At 41.7% G+C, this 22,675-nt stretch overlaps 1 protein-coding gene across 1 annotated transcript in view; it reads right to left on the bottom strand.

Moving 5' to 3' along the window:
- LOC145410631 (uncharacterized) overlaps nt 1–22,675 on the bottom strand; it is a 71,671-nt gene that overhangs the window by 36,438 nt on the left and 12,558 nt on the right. The window contains exons 3-6 of the mRNA XM_080280744.1: nt 16,549–16,745; nt 8,121–16,006; nt 5,390–5,535; nt 4,707–4,754 (exon numbers count right to left, since the gene is read on the bottom strand). Coding sequence (XP_080136870.1) covers nt 4,707–4,754; nt 5,390–5,535; nt 8,121–16,006; nt 16,549–16,745 — 8,277 coding nt within the window. The remainder of the gene's footprint in view (nt 1–4,706; nt 4,755–5,389; nt 5,536–8,120; nt 16,007–16,548; nt 16,746–22,675) is intronic.

Below are 22,675 nucleotides of genomic sequence, written 5' to 3'. Positions count from 1 at the left end.
GGAGTACCAGGAGAAAATGATAATGGGAATCGACTCAAGGATATGTGTCAGGAGAGGAGGTTGTGCATTTGTAATTCTTATTTCAAAAACAAAGATGAACATAAATATACATGGTACAGTGGAAATGGGGATCGTGTGGAAAGAAGCCTGATTGATTACGTGCTCGCAGAGAGGTCGATGATGGGAATGGTTGCTGATACAAGGGCTGTGAGAGGACGACGTGGAGGTCTGTCAGATCATATGATCGTGGTATGCAAGAACAAACTGAGAGGAGTGATGTGGATCAAGAGAGAGAGAGGAGCAATCAGGGAGAAAGACTTAAAGCTGAGAAGCTGAGGATCAAAGAAATGGCAGATGATTACAGGACCAAAGTAGATAAGGAGTTAGAATCAGTGAACTGGAATGAATAGGATCTGGACAGCCTGTGGATAGCATATAGGGATTGCTTAGTAAGGAATGCTAAAGTGGTGTGTGGTGCACCAAGAGTATGAACAAAAAAGAAGGGTACAGCATGGTGGGATGAGGAGGTTGAGAGAGCAGTGGAGGAAAAGAGGAAGAAGTGGCTAAAGTGATTTCAGGATAGGGGTTCAGTTGAAATAAGAACTGAGTATACTGAGAGCAAGAAGCAAGTAAAGAGACAAGTGAAGAGGAAAAAGGAGGAGGCAAATGATGATCTGGGAAGAAAAATGAATGTGAACTACTCTGAAAATAGGAAGTTATTCTTGAAAGAGGTGCGGAAATGTAGAAGTGAAAGCGGAAATATATGTGATGGTGTGAAGGATGCAGGTGGTCGGTTACTAACCCATGGAGATGAAGTAAGGACCAGAGTGGCTGTAAACATGATTGGTTTTAGGGGTGTGCAGAGAAGGAATGCAGTGCCAAGAGACATGACACTTGCACAGGTGAAGTGCACTGTGAAACGGCTGAAAAATGGGAAAGCAGCTGGGGTTGATAAGGTGTATGCAGAGATGCTTAAGTGTAGTGGAGAGAGTGGAATGAAGTGCTCTTTGGAGATAGGTAAGAAGGCATGGATGAGTGAAACTGTGCCTGCAGAGTGGAAAAAGGCTGTGATTGCACCCCTGTACAAAAATAAAGGTGAGTGATGTGAGTGCAAGAATTATCATGGCATAAGTTTACTTAGTGTGGTAGGGAAGGTATATGGAAGAATTATTATAGAGAAAGTAAGAGAGATATCAGAAGTCCTGGTGAGTAATGAACAGGGTGGCTTTAGGAGTGGCAGAGGATGTGTGGATCAAGTATTTGCAGTGAGACAGGTAGCAGAAAAGCTTGTGAAAGGACCATAAGGTGTTTATGGCATTCATGGATGTGGAAAAGGCATACGACAAAGTAGACAGAGAGGGACTGTGGAAAGTTTTGCCCATGTATGGTGTAGATGGTAAGTTGTTAGGTGCTGTCAAGAGGTTTTTTGTTGGCAGCGAAGCATGTGTAAGGGTTAATGGGCATCTAAGTGAGTGGTTCACGATCACTGTGGGCATGCAACAAGGTTGTGTGATGTCCCCAAGGTTGTTCAATATATATATGGACGGGGTGACGAGAGAAGTAAAAACACGAGTAATGGAGGGAGGGATGGAGCTGGTAATGAATGGTGATAGATGGAATATCTCAAATTTGTTGTATGCTGATGATGCAGTACTAATTGCAAGTACCAGACAAGAACTTGGTAGCCTAGTGCAGAGTTTTGCTGATGTCTGTAAGTGTCGTGTCTTAAGAGTAAATGTAAAGAAGGGTAAAGTGATGGTTACTGAGAGAGAAGGTGACTCCCAATGTGATGTCACAGTGAATGGAGAGAGACTGGAATTGGTGAGAGAGTTCAAATACTTGGGTACAGTGACAGAAAAGAGAAGAAAATGTGCAAAAGAAGTTGAAAGTAGAGTGACACAAGGAAGACAAGTGGCTGGTGCAATGAAGGCCTTGACAAGAAACAGAGGCTTGAGTGTTGCAGCTGCATGAGGCTTACATGAGGGAGTGTTAGTGCCAACGCTAACATATGGGTGTAAGACTATGGTGTGGCATGAAAATGATAAGTCAAGAGTAAGAGCAGTGGTGATGGGACTGCTGAGGAATGTATGTGGAGTACAGAGGGTGGATAGGATACGAAATAATGTGATTTTTGAAAGGTGTGGAGTGAGGAAGTCGCGGACACCAGATTCGAAGAGAGTGTCCTGAGATGATATGGTCGTGGAAAAAATGGATAACAATAGAGTGGTAAAAAAGGTATACCTGAGCGAATTTGAAGAAGGGAGGAGGCGGGGTAGGCCAAGGAGAAGGTGGAGAGATATGGTGGATGAGTGTCTGAGGAAAAGAGGTTTGGAAGTTGCTGAGGCTAGGGAACTGACAAGAGACTGAGCTGGCTGGATGAATTTTGTGAGGGGAAGTGCATAATCAGGGATTTTGGCACCCCTCGTGAGCATGGCAGCATCCAGACTGACTCAATCGGATTCACGGTGTAAAGCTGCTGAACGTGGTGAATGTTTTTGGCGTATCCGATAGAGCCAAGATTCCGGGGGCTTGAATGATGAGTGAATGGAAGTGTGGCCTATTTGGATTGGGCAAGTTTGTGCTGTCTGGACATTGCTATTCCTCACCCTGCCCTTGGGTGGGAAAGGAGGTCCGGATGATGATGATGATGATGAACTGTGTGGTACTGTGGGGGACGATTGGGGGAGGAATGTATGTATTGGCGATTTGTTATTAGTGTGATTTGTTACCAGTGCTTATTTTAATTGACTGTATTTCTGCTGTGGTGTCATGTGGGGGAGAAGTGACTTTGTGTGTGCACTGGTATCTGAACAGTTGATGGATTTCTGTACCAGGGTGATGAGACCACCGACACTGCCGATGGCCCGGTCTTGTCTAATGGTGGTGAAACTATGAAATGTAGGTGTTTTTTGTGTTCTATGTAGTTTTATTTCTTGTAAAATGGCAATGTGTATGTTTCGTTGTTTGATGAATTGTGTGAGTTCTTGTTTTTTGGTGTTTATGCCATCTATGTTTATTTGAAGGACGCTTATGTTGTATGAGACTATGGTGTGGCATGAAAATGAAAAGTCAAGAGTGAGAGCAGTGGAGATGGGACTGCTGAGGAATGCATGTAGAGTACAGAGAGTGGATAGGATAAGAAATAATGTGATTCATGAAAGACGCAGAATGAGGAAGTCCGTGGACACCAGAATCGAAGAGTGTACGGAGATTGTATGGTCTTGTGGAGAGAATGGATAACTATAGAGTGGTGAAAGAAGTACTGTATATCAGACTGAATTTAAAGGAAGGAGGAGACGAGGCAGGCCAAGGAATGGGTGAAGCAATATGGTGGACGAGTGTGTGAGGAAGAGAGGTATGCAAGTCAGTGAAGCTAAGGGACTGACAAGAGATCTTGCTGGCAGGATGACTGTTGTGAAAAGTACATGATCAGGGATTCGGCATCCCTTTTAACATGACAGCATCAGGATTGACATTATCAGATACGTTTATGTGAAGTTACAGAATGTGGTGAAAAACTGGCGTATCAGATACAGCCAGGATTCCGAGGGCCTGAATAATGAACGATTGGCAGCATGGCCTATTGGACTGAGCAAACTTGGGCAGTCTGGATGTTGTTGCTCCTCACCCTGCCCTAGGGTGGGAAAGGAGGTCCAGATGATGATGATGGTAGTTTTTTTTTTTTTTTTTTTTTTTTTTCGATTATTTTTCTACAAGGTATAAAATATCTGGTTTCTGCCTAACTTCATCTTGTCATTTTGACTTTCTTTTTTTTTCTCTCTTTTTTTGAACATACTACGATAAAGTACAACTATTCAGCGTTAAATGACAACGAAACCAACATTTTATCATGAAAAGTGTATTTACACTGAGCGATCAAAGAAAAAGATCGCGCCATGAAGATGTGGGTCAGCATAAGAATGGCTGACTCTAGCACAGACATAATCTGCCAGGCCAGAAACCTTTGGGGGGGAGAGGGGAGTGTTAAATCAATATGGGTACAGTATTCAACCATTACAATTCTACAATTCCTGATGGCCTTATGGGTTAATTACAGGATTATTTTCAACCATAGCATCATCAATTATTGTAGATCTATAATGGCTGAGAACTGGACCCATGTTATAGTACCACAGCACTTTTTTTTTTTCTCCATATTTGCCCCACCATAACATCCTGGAGTTTCAGAAAAATCTCACAGAACTTCCTGTATAATTCAAGTTTCAGAAAAGAATGAATAATTAAAAAACAAAAAAATTTACTGAAACTCAGCATTACCTACTGTAAATTGCCATAAAATATCTTGTATCACACATTTCATTATTTTTTTAATATTAAACAAATAAAAATTCAAAGATAAAGGGCTAAAAATGAAGGAGTATACATAATGGAGGACTGGCTTGGTGGAAATGGAAGCTGAAGTTACTGAGAGGAAGACTATAACCTAATGCACATATTACAGTTGGTTTGTTTTCCCCTGATAAAATATCTAAACTGCTTTTCAGCTCAGGTGATGGTCACGTGTAGTCAGACTGAAGGATAAATCTGACTAGTAACCATGAAGATTCATTTCTACCTCATAACTAGAGCTCACCAAATTTCACACAATCACAACTCAGTATGGCATTGAAGTTGTGAGTGGCATGCTTCCATCAGATGAAAACAAACTGACTATAATCACGTCAAGCAAACATTCGAGTCTTTACCTTTTTTTCTTTCTTTTCTCGTCTGCCTTTCTTCATCTCTCTCAATGACTGTTGGAAGAAAAGTACAAACACTTTAATTAAACTGAGGAGTAAACTACTGTTAATAATCTATTTAAGCACCTTAAAAAAAAAAAAAAAAAAAAAAAAAAAAAAAAAAAAAGTATTTTGCAATCTGCTACATCCCTACTACTGTGCAGTACTGAATTTACATTATTCATATTGGTTTTAAATGATACTGTCTAGTGTAACAATCGTCAGTTTCTGCTCTGTACATTTCATCCAGCCAACTTTGTCCCCTATCGGTTTGTAGCTTCATCAACTTCCACACTTTACACTGTTAAACTTCACTTACCATATCAATCCACCACCTTCTTGGTCTACCATGCCTCCTCCCACCTTAAAATTCATATACACTATATATACCCTCTGCACTACCTCATCAGATGCTGGATTGACATGCCTTCATATGACAGCACCTACATAACTGGACAGTTCCACTTCCTGGTCATACACACATTCCTCAACTCTTCTTATCCCCCAAAAGGAGGAGGATGAACTGCAGCAGAAGGGCAACTTCAGCCTGCAGTCTACCTGTTACACGCTGAGATGAATCTGGGGCCACAACAATACAGCAACCACAACCACTTTTCTTTGTATGAGACTGTAACACAAAAGTCCCTTACCCTCCTCTCCTCCCGAGCTTTTCTCTTCAACTCACGGAGGCGATTCTCTTCAGCCAGCTGTTTCATCCTTATGGCTTCCAGTTCTCTTCGTTCCTTCTCCTCTTTCTCGCGAATTTTTGCAATGCGCGCAGATTTCTGTCGGGGAACTGCAATGAATGGAATCTTTAGTAATATATGAACTAAAGAAACAAAACTGTAGATTGTTAATCTGTCCAATGCAAGAACTATTTTCTCTCCATCTCGAGCAAACACACACACCTGCTGCTTATTCACTCTCACTCTCTTTCATAAACTCATGGGAATGATGGAATAGAGCAATTTCCACTAAATACCAAATTAAACAAGGCATGTGACTCTTGTAATGTGTATTTCCATGCATACTTTGTTCATCCATCCTTGTTAATTCTTTTGGTGTTTCAAATTCTGTTCCCAGCCCTCTTGCATATCCCTTTTCCAAAACAATTATTTTTTACAATCCCTTGCTCCACCAATCTTTTCACCACCAGTGCCTTGTTTCCTCCTGGGAACCTCGAATAATGGACGGCCATGACAAAACGGTCTTCAGGCTACTCTATCCTCATATACCGCTCCCTCTCCCACACACTTCTCTTCCTTCTCTCTCACATATATTGTATAGGCTATGTCTATGGCACTGTTCTCTTCTTCCATACCCCCTTATGGTCTGCCTCTACCAACATTGTCATCAATCTCATTTTCAAAGACTTTCTTTGGAGTTATGCTTACTTTGTGCATGTTCATATCATCAAAATATATTCCATTTTATCATCATCATCATCATCATCATCATCTGGACCTCCTTTCCAACCCTAAGGCAGGGTGAGGACATCCATTCAGTAATTCCATTTCTCACTCCTATCCCTTTTCCTTCCATGTAAAAATACTCAAAAATTTCCCTACTACTTCCAATTCAGGTTGTTAATACAATACAGGGGGGTGATCCTGGTCTTACTTTGTATTCTCCAATCAATGTGTGCTGATGGGATGGCTTAGTCTGCTTTTGTGATGAGTGGACATTTAGGTTACCGTACTGTACTACATGCAAAAACCAAGTCAAGCACTGAAAGCATGTAGGGAAAAAATATATATATAAAGAACAAAAAGGACTATGGAAAGAAAAAGATGCAGGGTAAACACTGGTAACAACATAAGAGCCATCTCCACAACAAAGGAGAATTAGGCAGCACAATATACCGTACTGTATGTACAACGGAAAAAGGGAAAAAAAAGTGTGTGGTAATCATATGGGCATTTTTCTTCTTGGTATATCAGGAATACATGTACAGTACAAAGGAAAAGGGGAAAAGAAGTGAGCGGTAATCATACAGGCATTTGTCTTCTTAGATTGTTAAGAACAGTATATGGTAGGATACTTACTGACAGAGTTTGGGAAATAACAGAGGAATTAGCTGGAGAAGAACAAGGAGGATTTTAGGAAGGGAAGAGGTTGTGTAGAGCTGATACTCATTCTGAGGTCTTTAGTGCAAAAGTTTCTAGAGAAGGGAATGAAGTTGTATGTGGCCTTCATAGATTTGGAGAAAGCACATGAAAGTGTGGATTGACAAGGAATGAGGAAAGTATCAAGAATATATGGAGCACATGGGAAGTTGCTGAATGCTGTGAAGAGTATGTATGAGAGTGCTAAGGCTGCAAAGAGTGTGGACAGTGAACTGAGTGCATTTTTCTATCTGAAGGTTGGATTGAAACAGGGATGTGTCACGTACCCATGGTTGTTCAATCTGTATATGGATGGGGTTATAAAACTGTGATACAACGTAGGGCAATGGATGTTGGAGCAGCCCTAATAAGAGAGGACAGTGCTTGGAAACTCCCTGTACCGTTGTTTGCTGATGATATTGTGTTGTTAAATGAAGAAGAAGGGGAGCTGCAAGGCTCGGTGAATGAATCTGGGAGAGTGCATACAAAACAGAATATACAGTAAAGGTGAATGTAGGGAAGAGTAAAGTTATGGTCTTCGAGAGAAATGAAGTCAGTGAATGTACAGTAAGGTTGGATGAAAAGGAAATGGAAAATGTAGGTGCGTTTATGTACTTGGGTAGTGTGATGAGTAAGGATGGAAGTTTAGAGGATGAAGTGCTTGAAAGGGTACAACAAGGAAGAAAGGTTGCTGGTTCTCTGAAAGCAGTGATAAGAAACAAGGAAGTGAGCATGGAAGTAAAAAAAAAGTCGCTGCATGACAGTATTGTGATATACCAACTCTAACATACGGAAGTGAAACTTGGACCTTGTTGAAGGGACCCAAGTCAAGAGTGAGGGCAGTGGAAATAAGTTATTTGAGAGGAGCATGTGGAGTCACATGGAGAGACTGGCAAATGAGGAAGTGAAGGAGCATTTTGGTGTGGATGTGAATGTGATAGAAAGTGCTGGGAGAAATACACTGAGGTGGGTTAGCCATATGGAGAGGATGAAGAGTGAGACTGATGAGGAGAATGTATTTGAGTGAGGTGGAGGGAGGGAGGGGGAGGGGGAGGCCAAGGATGCGATGGAGGGAGGGAGTGGAGAGGTATATGATGAGGGGGTTGTGAGCTGGGAGCACGGCAGTGAAATGGTGGGGGACAGGGCAACATGGAATTAATTTGTTTGTGGCCACCCCTTAAGGGGTTAAGGCATCTGGCAATAGACAAATAAAATATATGCATTAGCTTGTATAATGAAAACTTTACAAAACTGAACAAAACCAAGAAAGTCTCACCATCAGGAAGTGGTCGCGCAGTGCTTCCCTTGCCTCTCTGCCGTCGTTTCCTGGTTGGTGCCTGAGCACTGTTGTCATCATCATCCTCTGCATTATCATCCCCTCCAGCATCAGCTTCCTCCTCCTCCTCATCCCCTGACTTACTCCTGTGGCTCCGTCGTCGTTTCTGAGGCCTCCCACGTCCCCTCTTGCGATGCCCAGAACTGCGTCTTCTCTCCTCCTTGTTGCTCTCATCCTCGCTTTCGTCATCACTTTCATCCTTCTTTGACTTTGACTTAGTTCGATTTTTGCTCGATTTATGCTTATCCTTTTTCTTTTTACTCTTGCTGGGTTTTTCTACAGGTTTCTCAGACTCCTCTCCCGAATCTTCCTCCTCCGCTTCCTCCTCCTCCTCCTCCTCCTCTGCCTCCTCCTCCTCCTCTTCCCCCTCCTCCTCTTCCCCCTCCTCCTCTTCCTCATCCTCAATGGGGTTTTCATTTGTCTCTTTCCTACTCGATCGAAGCGACTTTCTTCCGACAGTTACATTTTCACTAATGTTTCCTGCTTTCCTCTTGCCCTTTTTTCTGCGCTTCCCTTGTACTTTGTGGTCATTTTCTTTCACTTTACCATCATGCTCATTTAATACAGAGTTCTCATTAGACTTTTTACTATTTACACTGCTGCACTTAATATCCTCGTTATTTTCTGAGTTACCCTCGACACTCTCTGTAGTCCTTAATCCATTCACCTTGGCCTCATCACCCTCACACACACCATCAATTTTCTTCACTTCACTTTCTGTCCTCACCCCCTCCACCTCCTTCTGTGCTCTGTGCTCACTGGATCGTGTGCTTCTCTGACTTCCTGTGGTGCCGCTACCCCCTACCTCCCCCTGCTTAGTCTCGACATTTGTGTCGTTTTCATCCCCGTTGTTACCAGCTTCGCAATCGGCACCATTACCATCCCCATAGAAGTATATTACCTCCTCCTCAATCGCCTCCCCGACCAAGTTATTCCCATCGTTACTCGCACTGTCATTAAAACACTCCCACCATGGTTTTACTAAACTGAATTTCAACTCCTGGTCACTGTCCCCATTATTTCCAGTGTTTCCAGCTTCACAATCAGCACCATTACCCTCCCCACAGAAATACATCACCTCCTCCTCTACTGCCTCACCAACCAAATCATTTGCACCTCCCAAGTTACTTGTGTCCTTGTTAAAACATTCCCACCAGGGTTTTAAGGAAGTGGATTCCAACTCTAGGTCATTATCACAACCAAACAGTGGGTTCCCAGCCTTACATGGAGCACCCTCACCATCACCCTTCACCACCATTACAGGTTCTACAATAGTTTCCCCTTCATCTGGTGTCAACTTGCTATGCGGTGTATTATTGCCACTTAGCTTAACAGTGACCTCAGCTTTACTGCTTGGTTCAGCCACACACTTTTTCCCTTCACTGGGTTGACTTTCATTCTTTGCACCTTCAGATGTTGGCATTTTTGGCTGCACAGTTGGTTTCTCTGGGTCTGTAGCTTTGGTAAGAGTACCATCTTCTTTTTTCTTGACTTCTGACACTGATTTTTTGTCTTCCTCTTTTGTAGCTACCTCCTTCTTCTCACCAGCAGCCATGACTGAACTTTTCTCCTTTGCAAGTGGATCTACTTTCTGTTTATCTTTTTGTACTTCTGTTTTCTTCTCCTCTGCCCCAGTAACAGAGGTTTTAGCTTTTGCAAGATCAGTCTCTGCTGCTGCAATATGGCCCTTATCAACAACATCTCTCTTAGCTGTGTGTTCTTTCAGAGATGTTGCAGGACTGGTAGAAGCCTGTTTCTCCACTGCTGGCTTGTCATCCTTCATTTTAGTGGCTTGAAATAACTCCTTTCCATCTTTCTCTTTCAAACTGTCTGATTTTTCCTTTTCCTTTTTATCTCTATGCGGATCATGAGAGGTTGGCAACAGGCCTCTTAGGGACTGGGGTTCTGTTTTAGGAGATTCCTTATGAGATTCAGGGGCTTTGTGGTCACCAATTTTCAGCTTCTTATGTGGTGGCTCACCACTGTCACCATCTTGTATAGTCAGAGCCTGATCCCCCACTGCTGAAGTGATAATGGGAGGTCGTGACTCAGAGCTCGAGCTGGAGGACTTTATAGACGGACCAACTAATGACTCTATGCTCATCAACCTAGGTCCTTCTCTATGTGGCATGGGAGGGTCTGAAGGTTTAGGTTTATCTGATGGCTTGTCCTCCCAAGCTCGCTGAAATGGACTTGGGGTGCTTGCCAGTTTAACCTGTGACTGCAAAGTAGGTTTATGTTCAGTCTTATCATCCTTAATACACATCTTCTTCTCAGGAGGCTCACTTTCCACCTTTGTGTCCCTACGATCTTTGGATGCACTCACTCCTGACAGTAAACTTGGTTTTGCTGCCTCAGGTGCAGATTTTGTTCCTGAGGCTTCTTTAGATGTGTCACCTTTCTGTGGGTCCTTTTTCTCTACTGCTTCCTCATGTTTTGCCTCTCCTTTTTCTTTCATCTTGTTTAGTTTATCCCACACACTCTCCTTCTTCTTTGGATCTGTCCTTTCTGTAGTACCAATCTTTGCTTTCTCCTTTTTAGCAGCAATGTCCTGACAAATTGCCTTCGTATCATCAACCTTGGACAATGGGCCAGGGGGTTTACTGCTAACAGGACTCATTAAACCCACTGGTGTTTGAGGTTTAGATGATTCTTTATGAGACTCAGTTGTGTCCTTCTTTGCTCCTGTCACAACTGAAACTTTGGTCTTACCCTCTGTTTTTTCTTTCTGATCCAAACTTTCAACCTTTTCCTTTTCCATAACTTCCTTTGACTGTCCCTTGTCCTCTAGTAGTTTTTGGCTCTCTTTGATCACTTCCCCAGCTTTTTTCTCAAGTTTCTCTTTTTCTGTATCCTTTTTCAAGACATCTGTTACACTCTTCTCAACAAGAGATTTTGGTTTCTCACCAGTTTTATCTAAAGATTCCTTACTTTCGGCAGACTTAACAGGGCCACTCTTAACTTCAGCAGTTTTAACAGGATCACTCTTAACTTCAGTAGTTTTAACAGGGTCACTCTTAACTTCGGTAGTTTTAACAGGGCCACTCTTAATGTCAGTAGTTTTAACAGGGCCACTCTTAACTTCAGTAGTTTTAACAGGGCCACTCTTAACTTCAGTAGTTTTAACAGGGCCACTAACTTCAGTAGTTTTAACAGGGCTACTCTTAACTTCAGTAGTTTTAACAGGGTCACTCTTAACTTCAGTAGTTTTAACAGGGCCACTCTTAACTTCAGTAGTTTTAACAGGGCCACTCTTAACTTCAGTAGTTTTAACAGGGCCACTCTTAACTTCAGTAGTTTTAACAGGGCCACTCTTAACTTCAGTAGTTTTAACAGGATCACTCTTAACTTCAGTAGTTTTAACAGGGCCACTCTTAACTTCAGTAGTTTTAACAGGGCCACTCTTAACTTCAGTAGTTTTAACAGGGTCACTCTTAACTTCAGTAGTTTTAACAGGGCCACTCTTAACTTCAGTAGTTTTAACAGGGTCACTCTTAACTTCAGTAGTTTTAACAGGGCCACTCTTAACTTCAGTAGTTTTAACAGGGTCACTCTTAACTTCAGTAGTTTTAACAGGGCCACTCTTAACTTCAGTGCTTTTCACAGGGCCACTCTTCTCAGTGCCAGCAATTAGACCTCCCATTTCAGAACCAACCTTCTTCAGCTCCTTGTCCTTCTTTGCGGGTACTTGTAGCTGTGCTTTTTCGGTTTTATCATCCCTCGGTTTAATCTCTGGGGAAGTTCTTACACTGAGCTCCTCCTTTTCTGTAGCTACAGGTTTTTGTACTTCTTCAGGTTTCTTGCAAGGTGGTGTTGACTGTTTCTCACCCTTCTGATCTGGTTTCTTCACTTCCACTTTCTTTTCTTCTGGCTTCTTGCCTGGTACTGATTCAGTTTTCTTTTCTTCCAATTTCTTGCTAAGTAATGCATCAACTTTCTTCTCTTCTGGTTTCTTGCCTGGCAATTCTTCCATTTTCTTTTCTTCTGCTTTTTTGTCACTTTCCACTTTCTTTTCTTCCAGTTTCTTGCCAGAGAATGATTCAACATTCTTTTCCTCTGGTTTCTTGCCAGGCATGGATTCAGTTTTCTTTTCTTCTGGTTTCTTGCCAATTAATGTTTCCACTTTCTTTTCTTCTGGTTTTCTTCCAGGTAATGATTCCAATTTCTTTTCTTCCACCTTTCTTGTACTTGCCAATGAATCTGCTTTCTTTTCAGCCGATGGTCCTGTCTTCTTCTCTGGTGATGGTTCCACTTTTTGCTCTGGTATCTGTTCCACTTTCTTGCCTGGTATAGATTCAACTTTTTTCCCTGGCACAGGTTCTATTTTCTTTTCTTCCAACTTCTTGCCTTCTCCTATTTTCTTTTCTTCACCTTTTTTGCCTGGCACTAGTTCCACTTTTTTCTCTGATCCTTGTGCCACCTTTTTTTCTTCTATCTTTTTGCCTGGTACTGGTTCTGTCTTCTTTTCCTCCACCCTTTTCCCTGGCACAGGTTCCATCTTTTTTTCTTCCATTTTCTTTTCCATTGCTTGTTCCACTGTCTTTTTGTCTATCTTTTTCACTGGTACCAGTTCTAACTTCTTTTCCTCTGCTTTCTTTTCTTCCACTTTTTTCCCTGGCTCAGGATCCACCTTCTTTTCTTCCACTTTCTTATGTACGTCTGTTTTCTTCTCTTGTGAAGGCTCCACTTTCTTGCCTGCTGCCGATTCAACCTTCTTTTCTTCCTTTTTCCCTTGTGATTCTTCAATTTTCTTTTCTTCTGCTTTCTTGCATGGTAACTGCTCAGCTTTTTTATCTGCCGACTGTTCTACCTTCTTCTCTTCCACCTTTTTCCCTAACACAGGCTCCACTTTCTTCCCTAGTTCTATTTTCTTTTCTTCCACTTTCTTAGCAGCTGGCAGTTCTGCTTGCTTTGCCTGCAAATCTTTTTCTGACTTCTCACGCGATGGCACCTCCCTCTTCTGGTCTGCACTCTTACTGCCACCTGGCGCTGCTTGGGGCTGCTTTTCATCCTTGCCTAATATTGGTTCCATCTTTTTCTCATCTTTGCTTGGCACTGATTCTAGTTTCTTTTCTTCCTTGCTTGGCACTGCCTGTGATTTCTTTTCCTCCTTGCTTGCTGATAGCTCTACCTTCTGTTCTGTCTTGCTTGAAGCTGCTTCTGGTTTCTTTTCCTCCTTGCTTGGCACTGATTCGGACTTCTTTTCATCCTTGTTTGGAACGGGCTCTACCTTCTTTTCTACTTTGTTTGGGATGGGCTCCACTTTTTTGTCATCCTTGTTTGCCATTGGTTCTACCTTCTCTTCCTTGCTTGGTACTAGTTCTGGCTTCTTAATAACCCTGCCAGACAATGGTTCTACCTTCTTTTCAACTTTGCTTGGTACAGGTTCTGTCTTTTTTTCATCTTTCATCACTGGTTCAGCCTTCTTTTCCATTTTGCTTGCAGCTGATCCTGTCTTTTTGTCATCTTTGCTCGGCACTGGTTCAGCCTTCTTTTCTACTTTGACTGGTACTGATTCCAACTTTTTAACATCATCTCTGCCTGCAACTGGCTCCATTCTCTTTTCATCTTTGCCTGGTACTGGCTCTGTCTTCTTGTCATCTTTACTTGGCACTGGTTCTGCTTTCTTTTCAACTTTGTTTGGTGCTGGTTCTGACTTTTTAACATCTTTGCCTGGTACTGATTCTGCCATTTTTTCAGTTTTGATAGGCACTGGTTCAGCTTTCTTTTCGTCTTTGCTTGACGATGGTTGCACTTTCTGTTCTTCAGCTTTTTTACCAGGCAAAGATTCAGCTTTTGTTTCCTCCATTTTTCTGCTCTGCAAAGAATCTGTCTTTACCCCTGGTTTCTGACTTGACAAAAATTTTTCTTCTTCCACTTTCGTACCTCGCAATGATTCAGTCTTCTTTTCTGGCATTTTCTGATCTACTGAACATTTTGTGGTCTTGTCTTCAGGGGCTTTTGTTGCTGCTGAATCTTTCTCAACCTTCTGTTCTACTTTCTTGCTTGCAACAGTCCCCTCCACATTCTGAGCTTCCTTACTCGGCTCTTTTTCAACCTTTTCTTCTGTTTTCTTTTCAATACTCTTCCTATTTTCCAAATCCTCTTGTTCTTTCTTCTCTTCTTCTGTTTTCTTGCTTACAGTTGAATCTTTTGCTACTTTCAGCTCCTGCACCTTCTTCTGGGGCACCTGTTCTTTTTGCCTCTTTTCAGCATTTTCTGTTTTCTTTTCCTCCACTTTCTTACCTGGTACAGCCTCTTTCTCCATTTCTTTTATATGTTCTTTCTGTTCTTCAGCTGGTTTAGGTTCTTTTTCAGCTGTCTGTCTTTCAACAGTCTTACTTGGCAAAGGTTCTTTCTCTACTTTCTTTTCTGTTAAAGGTTCTGTCTTGGTTGCAAGCTCCTTAGATTCTTTCTCAGCTGGCAAAGGTGGTTTCCCAGCTTTTGGTTCTTCCTTTGTCTTATCTGGCAAAACTTCCTTCTCCATTTTCTTACCTGGTAATGGCTCTTTCTCAACCTTCATTTCTGCAGGAGGCCCTTTTTCAAATTTCTGTTTTTCTGTAGTTTTATCTGTAGGCTTTTCTGCAATGTCTGGTTCTTCTGCTTTCTTAATAGGCACAATTTTAACCTGCGTTTTTTGTTCCTCGACATTAGGTGCGATTTTCTGTTCAACTACCACAGGACTGATAGTTTTCTGCTTCTCCATCTCTTTTCTGTTTTTCTCATCTCCAGTCTTTGGGATGGGTTTGCTTTCGACTTCCTCGTGTTCACCGGTAGCTGCTGCCTTTGCTATTTCTTCCTTAGTCTGTTTGGATTCTTTGTCAACAACTGGAGGAATTGCTTTGTGTTTATCTGCATTTTCATCTACCTTAGATTCCTCTTCCTGCCCTTCTTCTCTAGATACTTTTAGTTTCATCTTTTCTGTTCCTGTATGTCCCAATTTCGGTGCCCCTTTGCCCTTAGGTGTAGTTGCTACTTCTGCCATTTTAGCACTGTCAGCCTCACTAACCTTCTCCTTCACCTCCTCTATGTTCACCACTTTGGATTCCAATGGCATCTCGGCATTGGATGCAAGCTGCTTTCCTTTAACATCAGCCTTTTCAGAGGGTTTCTTCCTCAAATCATCACTCACTTTTTCCTCTGTTTTAATAATGCTCTCCTTCACTGTGTCAGGTAATTCAGTCCTCTTAATCATCTGAGCTCTGTCCTGTGGCTCAGGCTTTTGGGCCGCAAGAGTTTGTACTACTGTCTCATCTTTATCATCTATATTTACATTTTCAGCCTTCTCATCCTTCACCTCCACCTTATTATCCACAACAGGAGAAGCACCATCCTTTACCTTCTCTTCACTGGCCATAATATTTTTTCCAGGTACTGTACTCTCTTCCTTAATGTCTTTTCCTTTGTATTCCTGTTCCTTAACACCCAGTTTTTCCTTAATCTCCTCCTCCTTTTCCAAAGTTTTTCTCCTTTCCTCAACTTTGACTACCCTCTCATTGTCCTCACCTTTTCCTTTGTGTTCCTGCTCCTCAACATGCTCATCCAGCTTCTCCTTAATTTCCTTCTCCTTTTCCACAATTTTCCCCTTTTCCTCCACTATCCCTCCCCTCTCACTCTCCTGGTCTTGCCCCGTATCTAAGACCGGTGACGTCCTTCCACTTGCAACTGGTGTGGGTGCCTTACTGTCAACTGGTGTGGGAGCCTCGCTCAATCCAATTGGTGTGACAGTTCCACTCCTGCTCCCATCAATGGACATCTCTCTGCTTGCCCCCAGAGGTGACTCTGACTCCAGCTCAGCAATGAGGGCCAAAAGCTCCTCTCTTGTGCTGGATGAATAAAGGGCAAAAATTAATGCACGAAAAAAGTAGTAATCATCACCATAATCTTAACCATTCTTCTTTTAAGCTGGATAAGTTACCTTGCTGTTTTAACCCCAGGCTTAACCAAATATAAATCCAGTGGGAATAAGAAAAATAGCCTTCTCAGTTTAGGCTATGCTGAAGGTTTATGAAGTACGCAAGTGTGTTGCAGTGTAGGGGGCTGTGCTGCAGCGTGGGTATAGTGAATTGTTTATGAGGTGTACTTTGTGTAATGGGGGTGATGTATGAAGGATGCTGTTTGGAAGACACCATAACTAGACAGTACTCTTCATAATCTAACAACCTAAAACTGCCAACTCCCCATTTCAAATACCGAGTTGTAACAACACTCTAACACTAGAATATACTATTACCGTAATCATGCAAATGTGACACAGGACAGGATGATGAGCTATTGTGTTTTTTACTGCCACTGACCTAGGTAAGTCACAAAAGGATAAAAATCTGGGCCAAGTTAAAGTGAAAGAACTACATTATACAGTACCTACCTGCACACAAGTGTCCAGGTTTCCTCATCCTGGTCGTCAGAATACACACGCAGGTTGGCACACTCATCTAGCTGGCACCAGTATGACACGCCCTTCTTGTCACGCCCACACGGTTGCAGGCGTAACTCATTTGCACTCAACAGGTTCACCTTTTCCTTGAAGCTTTTGTACATGTCAAACTGAGCTTCAAGGAGGTTCTGCAACAAGGAGAGAGAGAGAAAAAATTCAGAATGTTGAGTGCAACAATGGGAAATGTTAAACTAAAAAATAAATACTGTATAGCTTATTTTCTTGTCGATGCTGTTTTTGTTGTGGTTGTGGTCCTCTGCTTATCTACAGATGAACCTAGTGGACTGGAGGCTCAGGCTGCCCTTCTGCAGTTCATCATCCTCCTTTTAGTGAACAGGGAGGGAGTTGAGAGATGCATAACTGGATAGTTATATCGACACTACTCATGTACACTCAAGAATTCTACCTTGTCCTTGATGTTTTTGTATGTCAAACTGAGCTTCAAGAAGGTTCTGCAACAACAAGACAAAGAATCATGATCACTATCACTGACAAGTCAGGATGATAAAAAATTCTTTTAATTTACAAAACAATATTCTCAACAAGCCAGACCATTACAAATGTACCACACAGTTCATTACTACAGAAATTCCTTACTAACTACTGGTATGTGTAGGGGTAGCAATTTATTATGTCCATTACACTTTAATAATTTTCTTTGTTTTTTATGCAAACCCTTCCACCTTCCACCTGTTCTCATGGTACACTAAACTTTCAAGTATCCGTCGTTGCAATATTCGGCCCAATGCAATATCTGGCGTTGCTGGTTCAGCTCTATTAAAGCAATACCCAGAGAATTTATGCAACATCCGGCACAGAAACAGGACATATCTGGCAGTTCTATGCAATACCTGGCACCGAATTAGCTCTTAAACGGTAGCCAACCAGTGCTGTATTACTGTACAGTATTGTATCATTACTTTATTGTATACTGTGCTTAATTTTCATCTTTTCCTAGTGGGAAAGATTTTAAGACTAAGTTTCGAGACAGACAGTAATGCAATATCTGGTCTGACGCCGACTATTGATCCAATAGGGGGTACTATGCAATATCCGGCATTTTACTTTGACCACCGTAGGGCTTGGCTAAATTATGCAGGATAATTGACAGTTCACTGTAGTAGGATTAGGTGAACCTCTGTGGTCCACAATCACCTCTCTCTCTCTCTCTCTCTTATGAAACTGAAATGATCAGCACATATCTTCAAACTCACCAGTAAAAACTGTTCATAAGTCAAACCACATAAGGCTCTAGGGTAGTTCGACTTACCAAATTTTCCGACTAACTGGAAATCATTAAAAAAAAATATATATATATATACTGTATATATATTACCCCCAATAATTGCAAATTATGTGATTACTTTGTTGATTAACACTAAACAAGCGTTTATAAAGCAATAAAAATAAACAATGAAAACAATTCAGTGCATGTCACTGGTCAGGCTAGGATAGGAGGTTTCATGGGTGGTGGGCACAGAGTTATACATATAGAGTGCGCCACCCTGGTTTGAAAGTGACGCAACCGGAAGTGGCTCAGCGGCCATATTGGGATGCCCAGTCTCACGCTCAATTCAAAACAGGTAAGATGTTCTCGCTTCTCTGTGAATTTTCTCATATAGTATTATTTTACTGTGCTACATCCTTCATTACTGTGCTACATCCTTCATTACCTCAAGAAAGAGTTTATGTGCTGCTTGACGTTTGTCATATGCTCAAGCTTTTGCGCAACACTGTTGCTGTTTGTGGGTGCATGAAAGATGGATCAGGAAAAAAAATAGAATAGAAATATATTCAAGCACTGCATCAACTTCAAGAAGAGGAGGGCCTTCATTTAGGAAATAAACTCAGGGATATCCATCTTTCATGGCACACTCAAAAGATGAAAGTAAAACTTGCTGCGCAAACAATGAGTTCTAGTGTAGCTGATGCATTAATCTTCTGTCGGGATTCATTACATCTCCCACAGTTTAAGGATTGTCAGGGTACAGTTAAATTTCTGCAAATGGCTGATAAACTTTTTGATGTACTGAACTCGAGAAACAAATTTGCTAGAGGAATGAAAGCAGCACTTCAACCTGAGACAGTAGTAGTTTCAATGTCATTCTTAGATCAAGCATTTGCTTATCTAATGACTATCACTAATTCTGATGACATCCTCATGTACAAAACTTCTAGAAAGACACCTTTCATTGGTTTTTTGGCTGCCATTAAGAGTGTTCAGGCACTTTATAAACAGTTTGTAAGTGTAAATAAGCCACTCCAGTACTTTCTAACTTATAAGCTGTCACAGGATCACTTAGAACTCTTTTTCTGTGCAATTCGAGCATCTGGTGGCTTTCGAAATAACCCTTCTGCGTTAAACCTCATGGCAGCATACAAGAGACTCCTTCTGAGGCATGAAATAAAAACGTCAAACGGGAATGTCTCTGCACAAGACCTCACTGAAGTGCTCACATCTGCAACATCTAGCAGTGTCATGAAGAAAGCTTTAGAGGATAAAACTGAAGCTATTATGATGGCAAGAAGATATGATATTCCTCGTAGTCCTGACCAAGAAGATCATGATTATGTAGACTGTCCAAACTTTACAGATGTGTCAGATTATAAGGAAGCTGCAGTAGGTTACATTGCTGGATATGCAGTTAAAATGGTAAAGAGAAATATTTCATGTCCAGACTGCTTGTCTGCACTTACAGCAACAGAAATTAAGAACAATGATAAAAGTTGTGCATTGATACTGGTTAAGGACAAAGGCGGCTTGATAAAGCCCTCTATGAGTGCTGTGTCTGTCTGCAGATCCACAGAGAAAATATTTCAGAAAATGTTGAAAAGTCATGACAAAGAGCTACGTAACATTCCCAGAATTTCCTCTCTAGTTGCATATTCTGTACTGAAAGAGACTGGTAGCACTGCATTTAAAACACATAATTCCCATATGTTTGAATGTTCACCTGATAATAATAACATTTTTTCTCTTATTAAAGCAGTGGTGCTTGCATATTGCAAGATACGTTTGCATCATCTTGCAAAAGCAACCACTGCTAAAGTAAGAGGCTGTTATGTTAGGAAAACACTAACTAAGTTAGTATTATTTAAGAACCAGTAAGTGAGGGCACTCACCATCCACTCAATTAATGTAATGCTATTAATAAATTGGTATATGTTCGCTTCTAATCGTTGATTTTTGTGTATCCAAAGTAAAATGGTGCGTAGAGACAAGGTAAGGGGACCGGGAATAACTTTTCTTCTCACTTCATTCAGAGCGCAATAGTAATGGAGAAAAGGCTTAAAATAGCTAAAGTAATTATATTGATAACTGCTCTATCTATTTACATCAGGATATAATGCAAAAAACACTCGGGAAAGGTTAGTATTTGTGAATTATGATGAGCTGTACGGGAAGGTCGGGACTCGGTAGAGTGGGCATCCTAAGATGGCCGCCACGCCGGGCCCTCTGGCTTCACTTATCGCCCATACCACAACACAGGGACGCGCGCTCTATATGTATAACTCTGTGGTGGTGGGGTGCAACAGTCACTTAATTATGTAAAGTTCTGTATTATTTACTTCACTTTACAATCAATTAAACTAAAGTGAAACACTTAGAATATACTAAACTAAAATATACAGCTACCACAAACTGACTTAGGACCTACCCCCACAAGGTATTAAAAAACACAGAAATCATAGTACACCCACCGCAAATTGACTTAGGACCTACACACAGAATTGCTATGAGAGAGTTGTCTGTCTTTGCTTTGTGTTTCCACCTCTACCAAGTGAATTTTGGGGGCAAGAAGTAACTGGCAACTCCTCTGGTGTTGGCGGGAGGTGGTGAAACACTCAGCACATCAGTGTTTGCCCAGAAGCGAGAGTGGGAGTATATGAGGCGCTCTGAGCCCGAGGGGCAACTGTGCATTTTGCTTATTTTCAGTAATTAGTTGTTAAACTTTGACATGGCTAATTATACAGTGGTAAAATTATACTTATAAGAATTTTATTGTTTAGCTTGAAAGTGCTAGCCAAGACGATTAAAATGGTGGTAAACATGACATGTTTAAATTATATTACAGTTTGGTAATTAGATTTCAAAGCAAATAAGCAAAATGCACAGTCACCCCTCTGGCTCGGAGCATCTCATATGTTCCCATTGCTCCGAACTTGCACCTCCCTGTTTTTTCATATGCATTATATACTGTTTGCCCTGTTATTTTCCTGGAGTCGAGTTGTCGTACCTGGAAAGTACTGCTCAAGGAATGTCAGGGTCTGTATCACTGCATGGAGGCAGGATAATATCCCTATCGACACAATTTGTGAACGTACTGGATGCGCAAAGTCAACTTTCATGAAGATTCTTGCTGCAGCATGCAGCCTGCCATCTGATGTAGTACAAGAGCACAAGCATGGCAGTGGAAAGAAGAGGATGACTTCCAGCGGTACAGATACGCTTCTGAAGAAGGAAGTAATCAATAATCCTCGACTGACAGCGCAGAATTGAAGAGAATGCATCCCCAGCTGTTACAAGACGTCTCAATTCGAACTATCCAACACCGCTTGCAGAAGGAGCTGGGTTTGCCGAGCGAAACTGCAGCCGAGAAACCCCTTCTCACTGACCGCATGAAGAAGCAGCACATTCAGTTTGCCAAGAAGTATGCACGCTGGACATCGGATGAGTGGAGGAAAGTTATGTTTTCCGATGAAAGCACGTTTCAAGTGTTCCAGATGCTGTCTGCCAAGGTTCGTCGCCCTGCCTCCCGTATGCGATATGACCCTGCTTACACGGTGCCGACTGTTAAGCACCCACAATCAGTAATGGTATGGGGGTGTTTCTCAGCTGAATGAGAAAGGGAGACCTCTACTTTCTTCCTAAGAACTTGATGACAAATGGTGGCTGGTACATTCAAGTTCTGAAATATTATTTGTTAAACTTTTTTGCTATTCATGGGTGTGACTTTTTCATGCACGATTCAGCTCCACATCACAAGTCAAGAAAGGTGACAAAATAACTTCAGGATAATCGGACTGAGGTCCTCGACTGGCCTGGCAACAGTCCAGATCTAAATCCGATATAAAACTGCTGGGCAAAGATGCAAATCATGGCATAGAAGCAGACACCCAGTCTGGACAATCTCAAGACTAAACTGACAAATGTTTGGTGCAAAGAAATGTCCTTTGATTACTTTAGAGATCTAAGTGATTCCACGCCAAAACGCATCCACCTGGTCCTGAAAAACAAGGGACACATGATTTCATATTAATGAATGGCATTTCATGAACAACCATTGTGATATACTATGATTTCTGTGTTTTTTAATACCTTGTGGTGGGAGGTCCTAAGTCAGTTTGCGGTTGCTGTATATCACAATGTCTGTTCATGAAATGCCATTCATTAATATGAAATCATGTTTCCCCTGTTTTTCAGGACCAGTTGGATAGGTTTTGGCATGGAATCACTTACATCTCTAAAGTAATCTAAGGACATTTCTTTGCACCAAACATTTGTCAGTTCAGTCTTGAGGTTGTCCAGACTGGGTGTCTTCTTCTCTGCCATGATTTTCTTCATCTTTGCCCAGCAATTTTCTAACGGATTTAGATCTGGACTGTTGCAAGGCCAGTCGAGGACCTCAATCCAATTATCCTGAAGCCATTTTGTCACCTTCCTTGACTTGTGACATAGAGCTGAATCATGCATGAAAATGTTGCACACATGGATAGCAAAAAAGTTTAACTAATGATCTTTTAGAACATGAATATACCAGCCACCATTCGTCATCAAGTTCTTAGGAAGAAAGTAGTGGCCTCCCTTTCCCATTTCACCTGAGAAACACCCCCATACCATTACTGATTGTGGGTGATTAACAGTCGGAACCGTGTAAGCAGGGTCATATCGAATACAGGAGGCAGGGCAACGAACCTTGGCAGAACGCACCTGGAACACTTGAAATGTGCTTTCATTGGAAAACATAACTTTCCTCCACTCATCCGACGTCCAGTGTGCATACTTCTTGGCAAACTGAATGTGCTGCGTCTTCATGTGGTCAGTGAGAAGCGGTTT

This window comes from Coenobita brevimanus, chromosome 86, assembly GCF_032717465.1.
Source record: "Coenobita brevimanus isolate Jiangsu-jjx chromosome 86, ASM3271746v2, whole genome shotgun sequence".
NCBI classification, from domain to species: Eukaryota; Metazoa; Arthropoda; class Malacostraca; order Decapoda; family Coenobitidae; genus Coenobita; species Coenobita brevimanus.
This window is presented reverse-complemented; position numbering and strand designations above follow the sequence as displayed.